We start from the raw sequence: 20,680 nt of genomic DNA on the forward strand, positions 1-20,680 counted from the left end.
ATACAGGTGATGGGTAAATGGGTATTTGTTACATTTTTCTCATTATAATAACAAAAACAAAAAAGGCTTCAGAAACAAAAGATGATAAACTTTTTGTCAAAAAAACAGAAAATCCACCAAATAAATATAGCATAGAATTCACAAACACCAACAAAAGAAATCGAAAAACCAAATGATCTTATATTGTGTGAATGAGTACTTGTTGCTTGGAATAAAATTTATTTTTTTTAATTTTTTCTTTATTTTTTGGAGTAAAATTTCTAATAAAGTAGCATATACATATCCAGAAAGTGTTCTTTCTAAAACAGCTTAGATCTATACCATGGCAAACTGTGCTAGATAATTCAAAAAAGACCTAGTGATGGCAAAAATACTGAGATTAAAAAAGCATGTAAAGGTAGATAAAATTTCATGAAACAAGGGCAGAAAAAAGCAATTTTTACAAAATAACATATTGTTATAGATTATTTAAAACATATATTTGGGGGAGGGTAAAGCTCAGTGGTAGAGCACATGCTTAGCATGAACAAGGTCCTGGGTTCAATCCCCAGTACCTTCATTATAAATAAATAAATAAATAGACCTAATTACTTCTCCTTTCCAAAAAAAAAAAAACTAAAAAAAAAAAACTAAAAATAAAATTTTTTTGAAACTTAAAAAAAAATGTATGTAACAAAAATAAATTAAACAAGACAAGTTTGAAAAATTCTGATTCCAACTTAGTAGTTGATGATCTTAGGCATGTTAACTTTTCCTCTTATTTATAAAATGGAGATAAATATTAACTATATCTCACTGAGTTATTATGAGAATTAAATGAGAACATACTAAGGAAGCACTGACACACAGCAAGCATCCAATAAAAATGAGTTCCCTTTCCTCTGATTTCCTCACCCCAATCTTAATCCTAGTTCTGGATGCTTCAAGTATACAACAAATTAAGTCTGGTTTTTTTCTTCTTTATCATAGCTTTTCAGTTACCAAGTCTTCCCCAGGGCAAATATATAAAATTCTTTCAAGTTTCCCATGGAACATGGCATTAAGAGCTCCCTGGTTACCTTCTTTAAAATTTAGCCTTAATTGCCCTCCAAACTGTCAAAGCCCCTCTAAAACACAATAGCAAAAAATGTACACAATATTACATATATGATCTAACTCAGGCAGAATTGAGTAGGGCTATTATGTCTCATAATCTGGCCATAAAAAACAGTTTCTGATCTTCTGAGTACACTAAATGTATCTAAAACTTTGTATGCTGGAACATGAAACTTGACACAAGATAGACTTGTATTGGATCCCATTCAAGTAAGCAGAGATGCTAAAGTACTAAGAGGATGTATATGAATTTCCAGGATAATCTCTATTTTGATAAATTTTCCTATTTGACTTTAAGACTAAGAAGACCTGAACATGATCACTTAGGTCAGATAGGTCAACGTACCTCTTCCTCTGATAAAGTGAGTTAGAAGACTATTTCAGAGACTGTGGGAAAGAAAGTAGTCAAGAGAAAACAGGAAGTTAGATTCCTGGGGTTAGAGCAGTCTGTCCTATAGTTTACATTATAAAGGTCAAAGGAGAAATCTGATAAAAGGGAAACAAAACTAATAACATGAAGTATTATCCAAAAATTTCATCAGAATATACTCTATATACAACCTTATTTCTTTCTCAAATGTATTATTTCCACTAAAGGGAGTACTTTTTAGCCATTAAAAAGTGTCAGTTACTATAAGCATGCAGAAAATATATGTACAAGAATAATAACTTAACATGTTGTCAGTAGCAGAAAAAACTGGAGACAATCCAAATGTCCATCAATAGGGATAGGTTAAAATAATGTATGTATTCTATAGTTATTAAAAGAATGAGGTAAATTCTATATATACTAACATGGAAATATATCCAGTTTCACTGTTATGTGACCATAGCAGTTGCAAAATACAATATATAGTGTGACTTTATTTTTATTTAATATAATAGTAAACATTATACCTAAAAAAACAATTTAGAGGAATATATATACTAAACTGTCATCTTGGTGAAGGAAGTGATTATAAGAGACATTCTTTTTTTAATGGAAATACTTTTCTATACAGTTGTTTTTTTTAGAATGACTGTGCATTACTGTTGCTTAAAAAATGAAGATAAAAAGATTAGAACAACTGAAAACCACCATTCATCCTACCTACTACAGTAGCTTAGACTACTTGAGATGAAATTTATGATATAGGTTCAATGGGAAGAGGCAGGGGCAAAAATACAAAAATTAAATAATCAGTGATTATAATTACATAAAGTTATGCACTGGAAAGAAATAAAGGAATAATACCAAAGTGATAATGTTTCCTGAGGTGGAAATATTATGACTTATTCTTAATTCTTATTCTAAACTTTATGTAATGTTATATTGACAATAAATATAGCAAAGTGTACATGATTTCACAATCAAAGCACAAAGAACCTGAGTCTCTTAAAACATTCATTTATGAATGTCTGAAATATAGATATAAAAGATGTAGTAATTCACCTGAATTCATATGAACTATAGCATATTACCCGGCATTTCTTTAACTTTCTGATAGGAGTTTGCTTCCTTAAAATATTTTCTTTCTGATTTAAATTCAGGAAAAAAATTCCAATTCCAGTTAAAAATGTATTTTCTAATGTAATTACGGAGCTTTAAGAGGAGTTTTAATGTGATTTCCATAAACTTGTTGTGAAGTGTCAACAAGACCAGAGCTTTACCATGCCAGAGAGTTAGTCTTAAGAATCCAAAGGAGAATGCACATAACTATTTTAAAAGGTATTTTCACACAATGTCTATTTTCATGGGTCTTTACTATAGTGTATACATATATATAAACACAGTTTTCAAATAAACGGTCATTTTCCAGTCTGAAATATCACTTCTATTTAAATATAGTTGTCCTTGATAATATTTCTACTATTTCATAGGCATTAAAGATTTCAACATCATTTCATTTCATCATTTCAGCCCAGCCGGAAGGAAGCAAACTGCAACCTGGAACAGTTCACATAACACACATGACAGTCAAAAAAATTCAGTGACGCTTGTTGCACATAAAATTCCTTAGTCTGGCATTCAAACATTTTGCTCTACTAAAATTTATCTAATTATTATTCTCCAGACTTAACCTACCTTTCAAGTATAGCTTTCCCTTCCTATTTTGGCTTAAGTGATGTGCACCTACCTCATTCCAGCTGTGGAACTCAGTATCTTCTTGGTCTTCCTATCTTCACTCTCAGACCTCTCCAAATCTATTCTCCAAGATGAGTAAATGTTTGAGAACCTTTCATGTGTGATACAAAGGCACTTTCTTTTTTGTTTGGGATCTTTTTTGGGAGTGTGTTGCTTTGGGGGGGAGTAATTGGTTTATTTATTCATTTTTTTTTTTTTAATGAAGGTACTGGGGCTCCGACTCAGGACCTTGTGCATGCTAAGCATGCACTCTACCACTGAGCTATACCCTCCCCACCAAAGGCTCTGTCTTATTTGGCCCCGACCCACATCTCCAGCCTCATCTATCTCTATTCCTCTACCCACAGACACAATCTGCTCCAAACATAGAGAACCACTTGTAGAGCCCTGCTTCTTCCTGGTATGTTCTTCTTGACCTCTTCTACACGGCTCGCTCAGTGATCATCTCATGTGGGAAGTGTTCTCTGACCCCTTGATCTCCTTTTTCTGTTCTTTGATAATGCCTTGCACAAAGCTCTGTCATTACAGTCATCATACAGTATTTTAATTGTTACTTATCTGTCTCTTTCACTGGACTATGAGCTCTGTGAGGAATTAGACTCGAACTTACTCACCTCCAAATGAATTATGGGATACAAATTTTAATACTACTTATATGATTTAAAGTTACAGTGGAGAAAAAATGAAAATAAATAGGACACTGAGATTCCATTCCATACTTTCTGTGTAAAAGCACATTCATTCTTTCATTCACTCAGTCAATGAATATTTATTTAGCACCTGCTAAGGTCCAGGCACTATGCCAAGCCCTATGTGACAATAGAGACACATACGCAAAAAGAATCCTGAGAGGCTATAGTCCAAAATGTTAACATTGGCTATTAACTCTGAATCTTGGGAAGATCTGAATAATTTTAAATGATCTCTATTTCCCAATTCTTCCTCAATGTATATGCATTAATTTTATAATCACACACATACACCCAGAAGTGAGGAGTCCTCCCAAATCACAAATTCCTACCAATTGGTAGGAATACAATACCCAAAGTAAATAATGTGCAAATCTGTGAAACATAGCTAATGTGAAAGCAGAACAATTTTTGAGAACTTTTAGTCAGACTGTAATTATACCTAATACAAATAACAAGACTCAATTATGCAAAAATATTTCAGGATTTCCGCAGTACCTACTTTTGAAAAAGATCCCATGCAAATTGTCCAAGAAAAACACTGACCACAAGATCAATACCACCCTAGTTTCTCACACTGTAAAAAAAAAAAAATTATCATCTTATTCCATTTAATGTAGAAGAAGATGATACCCTCTATACAACTTGCGCAGAAGACAAATTAATAAATAACACTATATTTCATCTGTATAATGATTTACAGTTTACAGTTCACAAAGCACTTTGACCTTCACAATATTTCTGTTTTCTTATTCCCATTGGGTAGATTTAAAAACTAAGGTATGAAGTGAAGAAGGTCTTTCTAACTATGACTCAAAATCCAAACGCCATAAAAGAAAAGATTGATAAGTCTGTCTATATAAAAATCTAAATGTTCTGCATGGGAATAAAAGAAGTCAGAAGACAAATGTCAAAATGGGAAAATATTTGCAATACATACTCCAGACAAAAAATTTATCTTACATAGATGATATACCATATGTATATATATATATATATGTGTGTGTGTGTCTCATATAAAGAGAGAGAGATTTAGAAATCAATAGGAAAGAGACCTAAGAAAAACAGGTAAAGAATTTAAACACATAGTTTACAGGAGAAAATATGAGTGATCAAACAATATAAAAAGATTCTTAATAATATATTTTAAAACTCTAAACTACTGTGAGGTATCATTTTTCCCTATGAGATTGGCAAAAATTCAAGTTTAAAAACAGCAAAGCATAATATTAACAACACTGATCCTGGAGCCAGAGTACTTAGTTTGAATTTCTGCCACAGTAGCTGTGTGATTTGGGTAAGTCACTTAAATTCTCTATTCCTCAATTTATTCATCTAAAAAATGGAGATAATAATAGTACCTCAAAGGGATGTTATTAACATTAAATGAAGTAATGTATATAAAGTACTTAGAATGGTATCTGGTACATAGTAAGCACCGCTTAAGTATTAGCTATAATACAGCTAATGTGGTGAGGGAACAGGCAATGTATATTGGAACAACCTCAAAGGAAAGCAGTTTGGCAATATATTTCATAATTATGAATGCATATATCCTTTAGCTTAGAAATCCACTTTCTGCAAATATTCTCGCACACATGTAAAATGACATATGTTCAAGGGTCTCCATTACAGAATTGCTTATATTATCAAAAAACTAGAAGCAACACAAATGTCCAACAATAAGGAATCAATTAAATAAATTATGAAGCATTCATTCAGTGAAATACTATGCAGGTATTAGTAAAAAACGTAGACCTCTCTATGTATTAATCTGGAAAGGTCTCTAAGATATATTAAATGAAAAAGCAATTTGGGGGTAGATGGTAGAAGGTGCAGAACAGTGGGGACCATGCACTAACTTTTGCATGAAAAGTAGGAATAATAAGATGATATAGTCATATTTGTAAACATTTTCCTAAAGAAAGTCTAAAAATGTAAAGAAACTAGTAAAAGTGATTGGGAAAGGGCATGGAACTGGGTGCTTGGGGAACAGGCATAAGAGTGAGACTTTCATTGTTTATATAAAATATATAAATATGCAACTATTTATTTAGCTGTTTGGCTGTATTACCTATTCAAAAATTTTAAAAAAACACTAAAGCTCAGAGGATAAAAAAATCTGCCTACAATCATATAGCTAATCATAACAGGGTTGATTGGTTAGGACTTCCTTTTTTTTTTCTTATATCACACTGCCTTTCTGAAATTTTCAAGAATGTAAGATATAAAAATTATCACAAATAGGCTTTTCTCTGAAACAACCACTCACTCTGAGTGCTCAGCAAAAATAATGCCAGTGAGACCACACTGAAGTCATCTCCATATGATGACTTGGAAAATAGTATAATACTCATTGTTGGTCCAAAACATTCACCAACACCCACACTATACAATGTAATAATTGGGCTTCATTTACTGGAAGGAGACTAAATTCTCATAAAAGCCCTTATCATACGTTTCAAGTTCCAACATAACATTCATTTTGCAGAAAATGAACTGTATGACACTAAGATTATATTTATAAACATTTTCACATAGAGAAAAAAAGCATTATAGCAAGTCAGTTTTCTACTCTAAATAAACCAAGGAATGAATCATGTAAATACGTAATTTTTCTTTTGACAAATAACATAAATACAAAATGTCATTGGGGACACTCAGTTGGAGAGTCCCTATCCTAGCTTCTCAATACATACACTTTTAAACATAATTAAAGAGGCTATCATATTCCAAATCATAAAGGATTTGTGTTTGAGACCATCCCAAATATATATCTGTATGAGAGAATAATACATCATACATCCAGGGCATCAAGCATCTGAGGATTTAGACATTAATTCACATACAAACATCTGTACCACCTGGAAATGCCAAGGAACATCCAACTCAATTCTGGGTCCCTCAGTTCTGAGCAGCCCTAACTATAGGATCCAATATCTCCTCTGTTCCATTTCCTGCCTCATAGTGGGCAACTATGACACCCATATTGATGATGTATTCAATATCCTTCATAGCCCCCAACCTCTTACTTCAATAATCCATACCTCTATTCTTTTTCAATGACACTGAGACAGTTATACTCTGTTCTTTGTTTTTACTTTGAAATATTGAACTCTCAGCTTTCCCATTCTGTAATTCTCACAAAGCCTGGTTCAACCACATTTCTGATTGTCTCCTTATTCTCCAACTACACCAGTCCCAATGAAGGTTTTATTTCTTATAACTCCAGCTTGGACGCTCAAAGTCCATCTTATCTCCCACGCTATCACTAGCAGTGTAAAATTACTCTCCATTTTATCTTTCCTTCTTGTAAATTCCAATTCTGGATCAATCCAATCATCTTTTTTGCCCTTTTGCTCTCAGGCTGCTGGAGAAAGTGTAAAATCCATGCTCCTCAGCCCCATTACAAATACATACTTCTAACTTTTTTTTTTTAATTGAAATGTAGTTGATTTACAGTGGTGTGAAAAATATGGAATGCTTCATGAATTTGCGTGTCATCCTTGCACAGGGGCCATGCTAATCTCCGTATCATTCCAATTTTAGTATATGTGCTGCTGAAGCGAGCACTGTACTTCTAACTTTAACTGGGCCCTAAATGTGCTCAGCAATCTTTTTTTCTTTAATCTTTAATCCATTCTGCTTTCATTTTCCATTGAAGATTTCCATAGTCATAATAATCAAGCCAGAAACTCACCATAGTTCCTTCAGTCTGCAAAGATAACTGACTTCTCCTCATATAACTGATCACATCAAGAAAATAAGACCATCTTTCAAACTCCCTCACCTGCTTCCCCTCCTATCACATCATTATCCATCTGGATTTCTATTCTTTTGGTGTCAAACAATGAAATGCCCAACATATTTCCTAGATAAAATTTCCCCTCAACCTACAAAACTGTTTCATGTATGCTAAAAAGAAAAACACACATGTGCCATAGTGTAAAGAACAGTTTTCAGAGCTAGACTTTTTTTCAAATTTTTGCCTCAGTCTTCCCAACTGTAAAAGAGGGATACTGATACCTAAACAAGACTGTTGTGATCTATAAAGCATCTTTATGGTATCTGGTATATAGTATAATCTCAACAAAGGTGTTTCGCTCCTATCAGCTCTCCTTCACAACCACAGTTGTTGAAAAGAGTAATTTTTCATTTTACACCCTGTCTCACATTTGCTCCTCAGTCCACCACAATCTGACTACTGCCACCATCTCCACCATCACACTACCTAAAGTGTCTTTCTTTCAAAGAAAACAAGTGATCTCCTATTTAATAAATCCAGTGTTTTCTTCCTGATTCTCATTCTACTGGTCATATACCACATCATACACTGATGATTTCCCTTCTTGAAACCCTTTCTTCCTTTGGTTTCTATCATACTGCCATTCATTCTGTTCTAGTTCTTGTCCCATTCCTTTAACCTCTCTCAATGTCTATTACCCTTCAAACAATGATGTTCCTTCTGATCCATAGCCCTTTTCTTCTCTTCTTCCAGTATTACCATCCCATACTAAGGCTTCAAATATTCCCCATGTATTCTCTGTCGACCCTCCAATTTATGTTTTCAGTTCCAACCTTTCTCCCAATTTTCAGACCCAAATTTCCAACTAACCACAATGGAATCTGAAAAAAACCTCAAACTAAACTTGTCCAAAACCAAATTCATTACTGTCCCTCAAAATTGCTTCAATTAACACTACCAATCCACCCCATCAGCCAAGTTAGAAACCTCTTACTAATTCATCTCCATTCTGAAACCTAATGGAATTGCATGTCATTCTCTTCATTTTCCTACCATTATTTCAGTTCGTCCCCTCTGACCTGGATTAGCACATTACTTTCCTGCCTACCTAGGCTTTCGGCCTCCTCAGCCTTGACTTTGAATTCTTCCTTCATATTTTCACCAGAGATAATCAATCATACCAAACTCCTGCTTACAGAAGCTTCAATGGCTCCCTATGCCTACAGAATAAGTCCAAATTATTTAGCAAGGTTTTTTTTCCAGAAGGATAAACTGAAAGGTTTTTAATTAGACAAACCCGGGTTTCACTTCTAGCCAAATCTGAATACTGGCTTAGTACAGAGTGTTCAAAGTGAAGGGTAAAAGGTAGAGGTAAAAGGAAAAGGAGGGGTGCAGAGAAGAGGGATGACAGGGGAGACGTGAAAGAAGAGAAGGAGCCAGTAGTGTCTGAGGTGAGGCATGTATCTGTCGAGGGTAGAAGTGGCTGTTTTCGAGAGAAGAGTTATGTTAGACGAAAGTGAGGGAGTCCAGATCTCGGCGCGAGCCGAGAGGCTCTCAGGGTGGAGCTGGAGATCTCAGAAACAGTTCTCCAAGGAAACGAAGGATTCCTGAGTCTCTGAAGTGGGGAAAGTGCTCAAGTGTCGGGGACCAGGTCCCCCATATGAAGGAAATACTCCTAGGTTCAGGGCCCCGGAGCGGGGGTGGTGGGGAGGCGGTGCAGGGAGCGGGGTTGGGGAAAGGCGCGGTAAGGAGGGGAGGGGCTGTCCCGGGACTCTGAGGGAAGTGAAAAGAGAAGGGGAAAGTGTCAAGGAGTGTCCCCAGCTGCTGAGAAGGGGACCTCCGGGAAACGAAGGGGTCCTGCCGGTGCTAAGAGACCCGAGCGCCAATGCTCCGGAGCCCAGGCGGGTAACAGCGGCGCGCGCCCCAGGTTTGTGCCCCACGCGCTCTCTTGGCGTTACCTGAGGCGGGACTGAGCAGCCAGAGGGGTGCCAGCGCGGGCGGGAGGGGGAGACCGAGGCAAAGAGGGAGCATAGTAGCCCTCACAGCTCGGAGGTGGCAGCCGCTCTTAGCCTGAGGAGGCGGTGGGGATCCCTCGCACAGAAGCCGGCGACTCGGCGGGGCCAGCGGCGGCGGAAAACGAGGAGGCTATTGCCATGACCCCGCAGTGGGGGCCGCTCCCCCCGCCTGCTTGGCGGGGCAAGGAGGATGATCCGGCGGGCGAGCCAGACGGGGCAGCTGAAAGCGCCGCTGGGCTCCCCGGCCGCGAGCCACTGAAACGCCTGCCCTGCGGGGCAGGGGAGCTCGGGGCGGGGCTTCCCAGGCCACGCCCCTCTTCTCAAGCCCTCCCTCAGAGCAGCCAATCAATCGTCAATCCTTGAAAAACGAGTTAGTGGAATTGCCCAATTAGCAGTAGGAATACCACGTGGTATGAGGGTGGGCACAATGGGCGTTCAGAAAAGCCAATCGTCAACCATAGGCGCCAACTCTAGAGGATGAAGGGAACCAATAGGAAGGAAGTGGAGATAAAAACAGATGAGGCAGTGTGTGGGAAAGGCGGAACCAAGGGCGGAACCAAGGAGGAGGGAATACACCTGGGGGAAACCCAAGTCCAGGAGCCTCTTAGAGGGCGGGACAGTAAACATAAAATGGACCAATCAAAATGTCAAACATATAAGTGCTTGGTAATTGATAAAGCCAACAGAAAATGGATTCGGCTGGCGCGGCTTTTAGGTTGGTGAAGATATTGCTGGGTAAGGACAGTTCGAGTAAGCAAAAGCCGTATGAACTCAGAGTCCGACAGGATCTCAGTATAGTGTAGGGGGGAAACTGATAACGTTAAACAATTATTAACGACTTGAGATAGTAAGACCAAGAGGCAGAAATGCTGAGGGAGCAATTCATCTAGATTAAGAGATTCGATTTGGTAAAGGCTTCTTTGAGGAGGTAACACTTGAGCTGGCTTGAAAAAAGGGTAGGGAATAAGAATTCTATTCAACTGTTCAACGGGCACATATTTCCTCATGCTTTCCCTATGCCTGGACCTCAGGCACTCATAATCTCATGCCTGAGTAGACTGGAACAGGACTAGAGCTTCCAGGGCAAGAGCAGATAAAGAAACAGTGGAATATGGGCCTTCCTGCACCAGCACTCCCTGAGATAGAGACCTCTTTCCTGATATTTTTAGACTTGCCTCCTGTTGGAAGGGTCTTGACAGATGAGTGGGATTTGAATATTTGGAGTATAGGTGGTGTGCATTCTTGGTGACAACGAAGTTTAAGAAAGACGTGTGGTCGGAGATAAGAATGGAGAAAAAACAGGTTAAATATGGGTTGAGCTTATAGACTAAACTTGTCCTTTCTTTCTATGCTATGAGAATTACCAGAGAGGTTCTTGAGCAGGAGAATAGCTGTAACAGGACACTGTTTTAGGAGGATTAATTGGGAGTTCACAGGATCTCTGAAGGGAGAAAAGAGATCACTATAGCCCAGTCCTCTTGGCCCAAAGCCTTTTATCATTCTCCTGTCAACAAATCATGTGCTGCCACCTGGTGACAATTCAAATACCGTTGTCCCCATTACTTTTTTTTTTTCCACATTGCTACTTAATGTTTCTTTTGTTGGAGCCCTGGCACCCTTGCAAAGCTGTCTTCCACAGAGCCTGATGCAAAGTAGTTGATAAATAGCAATTTACTGGTAGCAAGTAGATTAAATAATGTCATTATGCCAGATATATCACCTACCCAGTGAAAGTTGTAAAAGACAAGGGTTGCTTTCACCTGCTTCAGCAAGATGAGCCTTGATGGGAAGTTTTTGGTTTTGTTTTTTCGAACAGGTTCTGTTTGACCCAGATCTGATCTCTTCCATTCCACTCTCAGCAATCTCCTTAATGCTGGAGGGAAAGAAAGAACGCCTGAGGACTGCCTTATAGCCATTCAGATGTCAAAGGCACACTCTTTATGACCTGTCTGCTAGTTAGGCCAGGGCCTTAAATGTACCCCTAACAGCAAGTAGTTTTTGCCCTACTCATCTCAGCCTTTTATTAATGCTTTTATTTCAGGTAACTATCTCCACTTCCCAGCCAGACTAAGTGGTGGGGTCTTTACAGGAGCCCACAATACATATTAGCTCAGGACAATTACATACCAGAACTGCTGTGTATTATGCTCAATAAACATCCACTTGGTGGATAAATGGCATTATTTTTGGGCTATATTTAACAGTGGAAGAGACCTCATGAGGCCTCAGTGAGATGCTGCTGCTTCTAGGGAAATCCTGATCTGCACTGTCCAGAACGCAAAGTCCAGGTAAGGAAAAAGTAAAGCTTCCCTTAGTCTACCTAGGAAGATACACTTTCCAGACAGCAACCAAGTGGTGGAAGGATCAGAACCAAGAGCCACAACATTTTTAAAAAATTTAATATGATAGGAAATAGTGCATAACTCCTTGTAAGAATCAGTATTGAATCATAAAATGTCTTTTGTTTCAGTTAACAAATACATACACGTATTTTTACTAGGCTACAATGTAAAATGTATTTCTTACTGGAGGTCACAGTTTAAAAATCCTGAAACCCACTGGATTAGAGGCAGAGAGACTGAAAGAAGAGAGACCAGGAGGAGACTACTGCAGAAACGCAGGCTGGGCTGCTGAGGATGAAGAGCTATGGAAGAGCTAAAGTGAGCCTCAAGAGGCAGAAGCTGGAAAAAGGGAAAGGAAGGCTTCTATTGCCCAGGTCAAGGACCCACCAGAATGTCTTGCCCTTCTCTGCATCCCCACAGCAGTACTGTCCCCAGAGCATTGTCCTATCTCATTCTACCCAACAGAATAGGAGCTCCAATCTCCTTCCAAGTTCCACAGAGTGCAAGGCTTGCACTAAGAAGATACAGCTATAAATGGCATTGAATTTGGATTTCAGAGACATAAGTGGCAGGAAGAAGTCGGGTAACAGGAGGAAGAAAAGGTACAGCTGAGTCCCACGTGGGTACTGAAAACACATCAGGGAGGGTTAAGCCATTTTATTGCAGTTGGTGGGTAGGGATGAACAGGCAGTGACAAGCCTCATAAGGAAGGGCAGATACAAGCTAGATCAAGAAGGGGAAGGCAGGGGACCCAGAAACAGGACCTTGGAGGGGAAGGTGAGCAGAGAAGACTTCATCCTGCTACTCTTATGAGTCCTTACAGGTCACTCAGGAGCATCTTGGGGCCCTTAAAGAATAGGTCCTCCTGCTCAAGGCTCTGGGCCTGGAGCTGAAAGCTGCTGGGCTCCAGGTTAGAAAGGGTGCACTTCTGGAGATCTAAGGAGAAAGGGAAAAGAAAACAAACCATCAGCAAGCACTGTGATACATGCAGACCTGGCCTTGGGCCCTGATGAGGAGGGACATACAGGCCAGACTTGGGATAAGGAGCAACAGAGGTTGATGGATTCATAAAGGAAGAGACAGAGACTCTGTTCTACCTAGTGTCAAAAAATTAGGCAGCTAGCATTCAGGCACCATTCAGATTCAGCTTCCCTCGATGCCTGCCTTACACCCACCTAGCTTCCTTAAAAGTTCCCAGCTACTGTTACTGTCCGGAAGACTGGCTTCAGAGCTAGAAGAAGAAAGAGACAAGGCGAAGGTGGCAGCCACGGGCAGCTTAGATTGGAGGACATGAATGGAATTCCTGCAAAGGGAAACAGAATTAGAGGTAGAGATGGTGATGATGTGTCAAGGGGGCCCTCCCAGCACAGAACTTCCTCTTTCCTGAGGCCAGTCTCCTCCCCCTTTATCTTCCAAATTTATAGAGATAACTCTGTCACTCTGGGTCAAGTGAAAAATGCCCAGTACTGCCCACATGGACTGTAACCCAGATACTTATACCACCCCTACCAGCCCATGTCAAATCTAAGATAGCTGAACTTTGGTCCCCAAGGCTTGGCCTCTGTGGAACAAATCCCTTCCATTGCCACAAGCACCCACACTCCCTGACCTGAAGAGGTCGTGCTCCCGCCGGGCATCCTGGCCCTCTGTTCTGACAGCCACCAGGGTGTGATTTTTGCCCTCTTGGCCACTTTGCAGCTGATCCAACATCTGCCAGACCACGGGCCCAGGTAGGACCAAACCTCTCCCTTTCCAGGTGGAGCCCCCAGCCCCACAATTAGCCTCTTCAGCACACCTGAAGAGGCAAGGACAGTTTCTCATGGCCTGGAGCAGAGGGCTTGGGAAGAAAAGCTTTGGAGGGAGGTGAAGTCAGCACAGGGAAAAGAGGGAAAGAGATAGGGGTAAGAGAAGGTATCCTGGTCTGCCTGCAGAACAGGATAGACAGAGAAAGGAAGAGGCCTCCAACAGGAGATATAAACAGATAGGTCCGATCCTGGTCCTACCTTCCAGCTGTGGGCCTGAGCTTGCCGCGCCTCAGTCATCTGTTTCAGCAGCAGCTCCTGGTGCTGACCTGCAGGTGAGAGAAAATGTAAGAGGGCTGTTCTCCAACTCCTTTCCTTCCCTCTCCCTGCCTCATACCCAGCCTGGTGCTGAAAACTGGGACAGAAGCATTCTGGTCCAGCTGTTGAGAAGTTTCCAAGCTGACTGGGGAGACTAGACTCACACCATGAGAGGTAAGGCAAAACACCTGGCCAGATTTCTAAGTAGCTCAAGCAGTCAGCACTATGGCCACTTATTAGGAAAGCAAGTAAAGTTTCCAGAAAAGGGGACAGGTGAATTCATACCCACTCCCAAACTTTTACTCACTCAGCTGGTCCCGCAGCAACTTCAGTTCCCCACGAATAATCTCTGACTCCTCCCACAGCAGTTGCCGCCTGCAGGAATGACAGCAATGTCATTCTAAAGCCAATTGATGAGCCCAGAGGAGGCTACCAAAGTACCAAGAATTCAGAGGCCTGAAAAAGGTGAGATTTTGCCCATCACTTACTCGTTCTGCACCTCATGGTGAAGGCCACTGGTAGCACTGCTCTTTCCTGGTCCTGTTTGTACTTGGGCTCGGGCATGTTCCTGCACCTGGCTTCGAAGGCCCTGCAGTTCCCTTCTCAACTCCTCCAAGCGTTGCTCCAGGAGAAGGGCTCTTTGCTCTGGGCCCCCCTGCAGCAACCTTAGTGATGCTGTAGTGGGACAAGTTGGGGATCAGCTCCTCTAAGAACTTCACACATGAGCCTTGAGACTCCACTTGCAAATTAAGACACAAGCACACACACAAGAGGAGTGCAACAAAATGTGTGCACACATATGAGGCTGTGTATATGAAGGAAAGAACTGACCAGATACCTTCCAGGGCGTAGATCTGGTACTTCTGCTGCTCTCGCTCTTCCAGCAGACCCTGCACAGCCTGCCTCAGTGCCTCAGTCACCTAACCAGGCAGAAAAACCACATGAGCTACTGTGTAAGAGGCTTCCCCTGGTATCCTTGTCTCACACAAACCCCATACATAACACACCTAAGATTCCATGCCTCACCTGAGCCTGAGATTGAAGCTGAGATCGAAGTATAGTAACTTCATCCCAGAGAGAAGATGCACTGTGGGCCTCAGCCCAGCTCAGCCTCTCTGGGACAATGGGAGTCTCTAGAACCCAAGGTTGTTGAGCTTGGACTCCTGACTGGGGAGGAAAGTGACGAGGGGAAATCCAGGTCCCAGCCAGATCTCCTGCTGAAGCAGTAAGTAAGGGACAAGTGCAAAATCTGTTAGAGGGTCGGGGGACACATAAGTTTCTTCAGGAAAGGAAAACGTTGGAATTTGGAAGTAACAGTGGATGGCAGAGGCACTGGAAAAACGCAGATCCTCAAAAGAGAAAAGGCTGGGAGGTAGGTAGAAAACGGGACAATAACTTACCTGAGGTGGAGACCCCAAGGGGATATAGACGCTGCTGCAAAAGAAAAGTGCACAGGCCAATGAGTTCTGTCTGAGAGTCCCTTAATCCACACTCCCGCAAAACCAGGCGTCCCCTCACCTTAATCCTAGCCACATTTCCGTCAGTAGCATCGAGAAGCGCGTTGAGCTGCTCAGACCAGCTCCGGCTCCTATTCATAGCCTGCAGCAGGGGTCTGGCTCCCCGGCGTCTTGTGCCCTTTCTTTCCCAACCTGGACACCAGAGGCACAGCCCAGGAAAAGCCACGTCAGAGCGAAAGAGGTGAGTGGGAATGCAATACTAAAGCTAATATCAGACTAAAACGTGCCTCTGTGATTAAGTCAGAGGAGCGACCTTCTTGGGGAACTGGGGGAAAAACGAGATATCTTGATATGCAGATATCATGTGGGAGTTGAAGGTGCCGAATCTTGGTGAAGGCCTCCCCAGATACACGACAATGGCGGCATCACACCGAACCTGTGCCAGCGACTACTGCCGCCTCCCGGTTCAAACTTTACGGCAGGCCGAGAAAGCCTGACTTCGGACTGGCCTCCGCCGCGCCAGCTGGGAAACTGAGTTCGCCTCTTGTGGAGACAACCGGCAATGGAGGCTGCCGAACTAAGTTTCCCTGGAAGCAACAAGAGCATTCACACCCCCACCGTGAAGCTTGCCGGGAAACCGAGTCTTTCTGATTTCGTAGTGGCTGTCTCTAAGGACCAAATAAACTACATATCCCAGGATGCATCGCGCAGAGCCAACCCTGTCCCGCTGCCGCTCCCAGTATTTCTTGGGAAATGGAGTCCAAACTACCTGGAAGTTTAACGACCCGAGTTATCCTTGAGACTCCATTCCCCAGCAGGCTCAGCGTGTAGCGTGCGCTATGGAGCCTCAAGTCGCAGAGCTGAAGCAGAAGATCGAGGACACGTTGTGCCCTTTCGGCTTCGAGGTTTACCCCTTCCAGGTTGGTTTATCCCTCCTGCGGTGCTAGGACGAAGTGTATGACTGACCTCGGTGCCACCGGCGTGAGGTCCAGGAGTCTTCTGATCTTTCCCGAGCTTTTCTGGCCCCGTATCCATTTGACCTAGCGGGACAGAGTGTCAGCGGGCGCTTGGGTTTAAAGGGTAGAGAAGCAGTCTGTAGCACGTTTGTTCTTTTACCCTTATGTAATGCCAGATTGATGAATGGGAGACACCATATGATCCAGTAACCTTGTGGCTTTGTCACCTACGTAATTTACAAAAAGAAAGGGACCCGTGGGGGCCAAAGTCACTTTGGAAGCTTCTCGAAGGAGTTAGGAGAGGGCAAGGTCTGGAAGGTTTACATGGCTAGAACTTGGGTCCTCTGATGAGGCAAGGGCATTCCTGGTGTTGAACAAGCAAACGATTTGCTGGTTTGTTCCATCTACCAACAGAAGTATACATTCATGATGTTGCCAATCACCAGTGCTGGGCTGGGTATAGAAACTATGCACCTGACTGACATCACCACCTACACTTGTTCACATAGGTCCATTTCCCCCATATCCAGTGCCCCCTTCACTGAGCCCTGTGCATACACACAAAGCTAAATCAACTCAGCTTCAGCCTTTAGCCTGATGCTTAAGAGTCAGCCCACTCCCACCCCTTCCACCAAGTGGCTCACAGCAGTGCTGGGAGAGGATATAGAGGAAGAGGTAGGTTGTGTCTAGCTTGAGAGAGGCTTCTGCAAAAATGGGGTTGAGCTATATATGAAAAGGGAGATTGGAAGGAAGGAGGGTTATGTACATCCAGATCTCAGAAATAGCTTGAGTAAAGGTGTGGAGGTAGTAGTGGTGTATGGCAGGTATGGGGGAGAGTGGGGATACCTATCTGGTGCAATCAGGTAGACCTGGGTATTGGAAGCTATGGTATTGATCACTGCCATCTACAGCCCTGCCAGTCATCCTAGGCTCCTACTTCTCTCACCTCCCCAGCCCTACATCCAGTCAGCCACTGAGATCTTTAGGAATCTGTCTCTGAAATCTCCCAAATCCATTCCCTTCCATTTGGCCAATCTGTGCTCTGGTTCAGGCCACTATTTCTCACTTGGATTACTGCAGTAACCTCCTTGCTGTCACTTTGTCTGCATTTCATCCTCCACTCTATATCCAGATTGATCTTTCTAAAACTGATCATGTCAGTTTACTTCTTAAATTTTCAATGGCTAGCCCTTCATTGTCACCCATATTCCTAAAATTGATAATTCAAAGCCAGTCACAATCTTACTCCTACTGATCTCTCTAGCCTTCTCTCCTTTTGCTCCCCTCTATAGATCCTTCACTTCTATCAAACTAGACAATTTGCTATTCTCCAACTATGCCTTGTACTTTTTCCTTTGTTTATACTGTAACCTACCATATTCTCCCTCCCCATGTTGGCCTGTCAGTTTCGTTCCCAGTTTTCAAACCTTAGCTTAAAAAAATTTTTTTAAAAACACCTTTCTAATTTCAGATGACCTTTATCTGGCCCTGTCACTGCACTAATCAGAATATAATCACTTTCTTTTTGTTCTTAGTTATTTATGAATTCTCTGCCTCTCTAGTCTGAATTCCCTGTCAAATTCAGATGAGTCCCCCATAAACACCCATCATACAGCATCAGTAGAATTTCATTGATTGAGAGAATAAGATGGAGGCTGGGCAAGATGCATGAGGCCTTGAATTCCAGGCTAAGGTATGGGCCTGACTAAGGCATAAGTTGGCCTCTTTTGTGGCCTGAATTTACTCTCTGTTCCAGGTGGCATGGTACAATGCACTTCTGCCTCCAGCCTTCCATCTGCCCCTGCCAGGACCTACCCTGGCCTTCCTGGTACTCAGCACACCTGCCATGTTTGACCGGGCCCTCAAGCCCTTCCTGCAGAGCTGCCATCTCCAACCACTGACTGACCCTGTGGACCAGTGTGTGGCCTACCACCTGAGCCGTGTTAAAGAGGTGAGCAAGACTATATCCTCCATCACCTTCCAAGCCTGCAGCTGCTTCCAGCTCCTCCAAGCTCAATGCAGGACCTGTCTAGGAGCCACTTCCAGGTAGAAGGATATCCTAAAGCCAGTCTTGACATCGAATCTCTCTTTATTCTGCTTTCTCACCCAAGGTTCAGCCACCCTCTCTAGCAGCCCCCTAGGTCTGAAATCCATTTCGCTGCCCTTCACTGATGAGCAAGTATATAAATATCAGATGAGACTTCGCTTGGCCTCCAGGTGAAATAAGAATAAGCCCAGCATCCCCTATGCATCTCTCACCTGTCTTTGCCCTAGACCTGGAAGCTCTATGCTGTCTTTGGGGCCTTTGAGAACAGAACAGTATTCCACCACACACTTAACATGTACACATACATACACTGGGTCTCCCCAAAACTGGGCCATGTCTTCCTCCAGACTGGGTCTCCGGAGGGCAGAGCCAAGGCACCCCTCATAAAAGGTTTCTGAGCAAGACCTTGTGTACTTCCCTTCAAACATGGGCCCTCCTAGACAGAGTATCATTTTCACATTGGAGCCCCCATCACCACTCCCAAGTTTAAGGTCATGTTTTCCCTTCAAACATGCCTTCTGAGGGAAGGACAATGTTTATACAGCTTAAGGCTGTTGACATGGTAATGGCTCCTCTCTTGCTAAAAGCCTCCATCTTGTCCTCTATCCCAGAGCCTCCCAGAGCTGCAGATAGAAGTCATCGCTGACTACGAGGTACACCCCAACCGGCGCCCCAAGATTCTGGCCCAGACAGCAGCCCATGTGGCAGGGGCTGCTTACTACTACCAACGACAGGATGTGGAGGCTGACCCCTGGGGGACCCAGGTCAGAGGGCAAGTGTGATTGAATAGGGGCTGAGAGAGAAAATGAAATGAAAATCCCTCCATTCTTCCACGTCCCAAGTAAAGGAGTTGGTGGGCATAATCCAGGACATAGGGGCACTGTGCCAGGGGTCCAGTTCCACATGCTTTCTGGTATCTACCTGCGGGCACACTGGGTCAGAGAACTAGTCTGTTCTTAGTCTATGTTACAGAATGGAGGGGCAGAGCCTTGATTAGACCAGTGGTGAGACGGGGAAGGTGAGGCTTGTCTTAAGGAACCTTTCCTTGTGGTGAGTTCGTGAAAAAGATTGTTCAGGAGAGGGAATAGGGGAGACCAAGCAAAGATTGACAGAGGCTCACGTGCAAAAATTTTGCCTGTTGAGAAATAAGTGAACAAGCGTAACTTGTAGTGATAGTAGTTGGATTTGGTACCAAGGTGACCTCCATGACCTTGCTTTTCTTTACCCTATCCCCAGCGCATATCAGGTGTGTGCATACACCCCCGATTTGGGGGCTGGTTTGCCATTCGAGGGGTGGTGCTGCTGCCAGGAATAGAGGTGCCAGATCTGCCACCCAGAAAGCCCCTTGACTGTGTACCTTCAAGAGCTGACCGCATCACCCTGCTTGAACGGTTCAATTTCCATTGGCGTGACTGGACTTACCGGGATGTTGTGACACCTCAAGAGCGCTACTCCGAAGAGCAGAAGGCCTACTTTTCCACCCCACCTGCCCAACGCCTGGCCTTACTGGGCTTGGGCTTGGCCCAGCCCTCAGAAGAGCCTGGTTCTACATTCCCTGAGCGTCACTTTACCACACTCATACCCAAGAAACCTCAGAATCCCAGCAGAGCCTGGCTCGGCCCCCAGGTCTCACCACCTGCATCCCCTGGCCCATGATATCCGATATCCTCCTCCATTTTGGGATCCTTATGACACTGTCACCTGCTGGAACTTACTTGGCTTTGGTAAGGCAAAAAGTTTTATTTTGGGTACAAGATAATTATTTTTGATAAAAAAAAAGAGATCTCCCATGAAGATATAACAAGGCTCAAAGAAGTTTGGTCAAAAGAACAAAGCAGATCCATACTTCCCACCTGCCTTGGAACATGGGAATACTGCCTGTTACCATTTCTCTGCAGTGCTCCAAGATGCTATTTGTTACACAGCTTAAGGAGCAACTATCCTCTAAATGGTACCTGCCCCAGAGGGTTGTTGTGATTTGAATATGAAATAGTGCCTGGCTTGTAGTAAGCCCTTACTGAAGGCCCTGGGAATCCTGAACTGCCTGCTGTTCATAGGTCTTGCTTGTCCTGTGTGGAAGGGTGGGTAGGCTGGGGTAGTGCTAAATAAATGTAAATGTTACAGAAGGATCCTGAGTTCTGAATCTGTC

At 42.6% G+C, this 20,680-nt stretch overlaps 3 protein-coding genes, 1 long non-coding RNA gene and 1 other non-coding gene across 10 annotated transcripts in view; 2 read left to right on the forward strand and 3 right to left on the reverse strand.

The window, feature by feature from the left end:
• Positions 1 to 9,967, reverse strand: part of TESK2 (testis associated actin remodelling kinase 2) — a 104,878-nt gene extending 94,911 nt beyond the window's left edge. For both annotated transcript variants that reach the window (XM_032494135.1, XM_032494133.1), the window contains exon 1: positions 9,613 to 9,967. The gene's annotated coding sequence lies outside the window, so the exon portion shown is untranslated. The remainder of the gene's footprint in view (positions 1 to 9,612) is intronic.
• LOC116668369 lies at positions 7,379 to 7,482 on the reverse strand. The gene has a single exon (XR_004325539.1). It is a non-coding gene; the product is annotated as a U6 spliceosomal RNA (small nuclear RNA).
• On the forward strand, positions 9,445 to 14,548 carry LOC116667978. The gene is made up of 4 exons (XR_004324990.1): positions 9,445 to 9,581; positions 11,874 to 11,957; positions 14,155 to 14,245; positions 14,437 to 14,548. It is a non-coding gene; the product is annotated as an uncharacterized LOC116667978 (long non-coding RNA).
• On the reverse strand, positions 12,053 to 16,102 carry CCDC163 (coiled-coil domain containing 163). 5 transcript variants are annotated; one of them, XM_032494151.1, is made up of 9 exons: positions 15,590 to 16,069; positions 15,472 to 15,505; positions 15,098 to 15,288; positions 14,910 to 14,991; positions 14,560 to 14,746; positions 14,379 to 14,446; positions 14,015 to 14,082; positions 13,187 to 13,242; positions 12,053 to 12,947 (listed from the first exon to the last, which is right to left on the reverse strand). In XM_032494151.1, exons 1-8 carry the CDS (start codon positions 15,665 to 15,667, stop codon positions 13,237 to 13,239), a joined length of 714 nt encoding a protein of 237 aa, XP_032350042.1. In that variant the 5' UTR covers positions 15,668 to 16,069; the 3' UTR covers positions 12,053 to 12,947; positions 13,187 to 13,236. The 5 variants fall into 5 exon arrangements, with proteins under 5 accessions (XP_032350042.1, XP_032350041.1, XP_014409455.2 ...); XM_032494150.1 differs by having other exon boundaries at positions 13,187 to 13,314; XM_014553969.2 differs by lacking the exon at positions 13,187 to 13,242 and having other exon boundaries at positions 12,654 to 12,947; positions 15,590 to 15,720; positions 15,965 to 16,102.
• A 1-nt stretch (position 16,103) lies between these two features.
• On the forward strand, positions 16,104 to 20,660 carry MMACHC (metabolism of cobalamin associated C). Its single transcript, XM_006178428.3, has 4 exons — positions 16,104 to 16,448; positions 18,241 to 18,435; positions 19,143 to 19,295; positions 19,768 to 20,660. Exons 1-4 carry the CDS (start codon positions 16,368 to 16,370, stop codon positions 20,185 to 20,187), a joined length of 849 nt encoding a protein of 282 aa, XP_006178490.1. The 5' UTR covers positions 16,104 to 16,367; the 3' UTR covers positions 20,188 to 20,660.
• The last annotated feature ends 20 nt before the right edge of the window (positions 20,661 to 20,680 follow it).

Source organism: Camelus ferus, chromosome 13, assembly GCF_009834535.1.
Source record: "Camelus ferus isolate YT-003-E chromosome 13, BCGSAC_Cfer_1.0, whole genome shotgun sequence".
NCBI lineage: Eukaryota > Metazoa > Chordata > Mammalia > Artiodactyla > Camelidae > Camelus > Camelus ferus.

Bases quoted from the DNA above. Each gene is read 5' to 3' on its own strand.
- CCDC163 (XM_014553969.2), bottom strand. From the start codon at position 15,667: ATGAATAGGAGCCGGAGCTGGTCTGAGCAGCTCAACGCGCTTCTCGAT. The intron at 14,747-14,909 runs GTATCTGGTCAG...GTCCCACTACAG, and splicing joins CCAGATCTACGCCCTGGAAG to CATCACTAAGGTTGCTGCAG. The intron at 14,447-14,559 runs GTAAGTGATGGG...TCATTCCTGCAG, and splicing joins CACCATGAGGTGCAGAACGA to GCGGCAACTGCTGTGGGAGG.
- MMACHC (XM_006178428.3), top strand. From the start codon at position 16,368: ATGGAGCCTCAAGTCGCAGAGCTGAAGCAGAAGATCGAGGACACGTTG. The intron at 16,449-18,240 runs GTTGGTTTATCC...TCTCTGTTCCAG, and splicing joins TCGAGGTTTACCCCTTCCAG to GTGGCATGGTACAATGCACT. The intron at 18,436-19,142 runs GTGAGCAAGACT...CCTCTATCCCAG, and splicing joins ACCTGAGCCGTGTTAAAGAG to AGCCTCCCAGAGCTGCAGAT.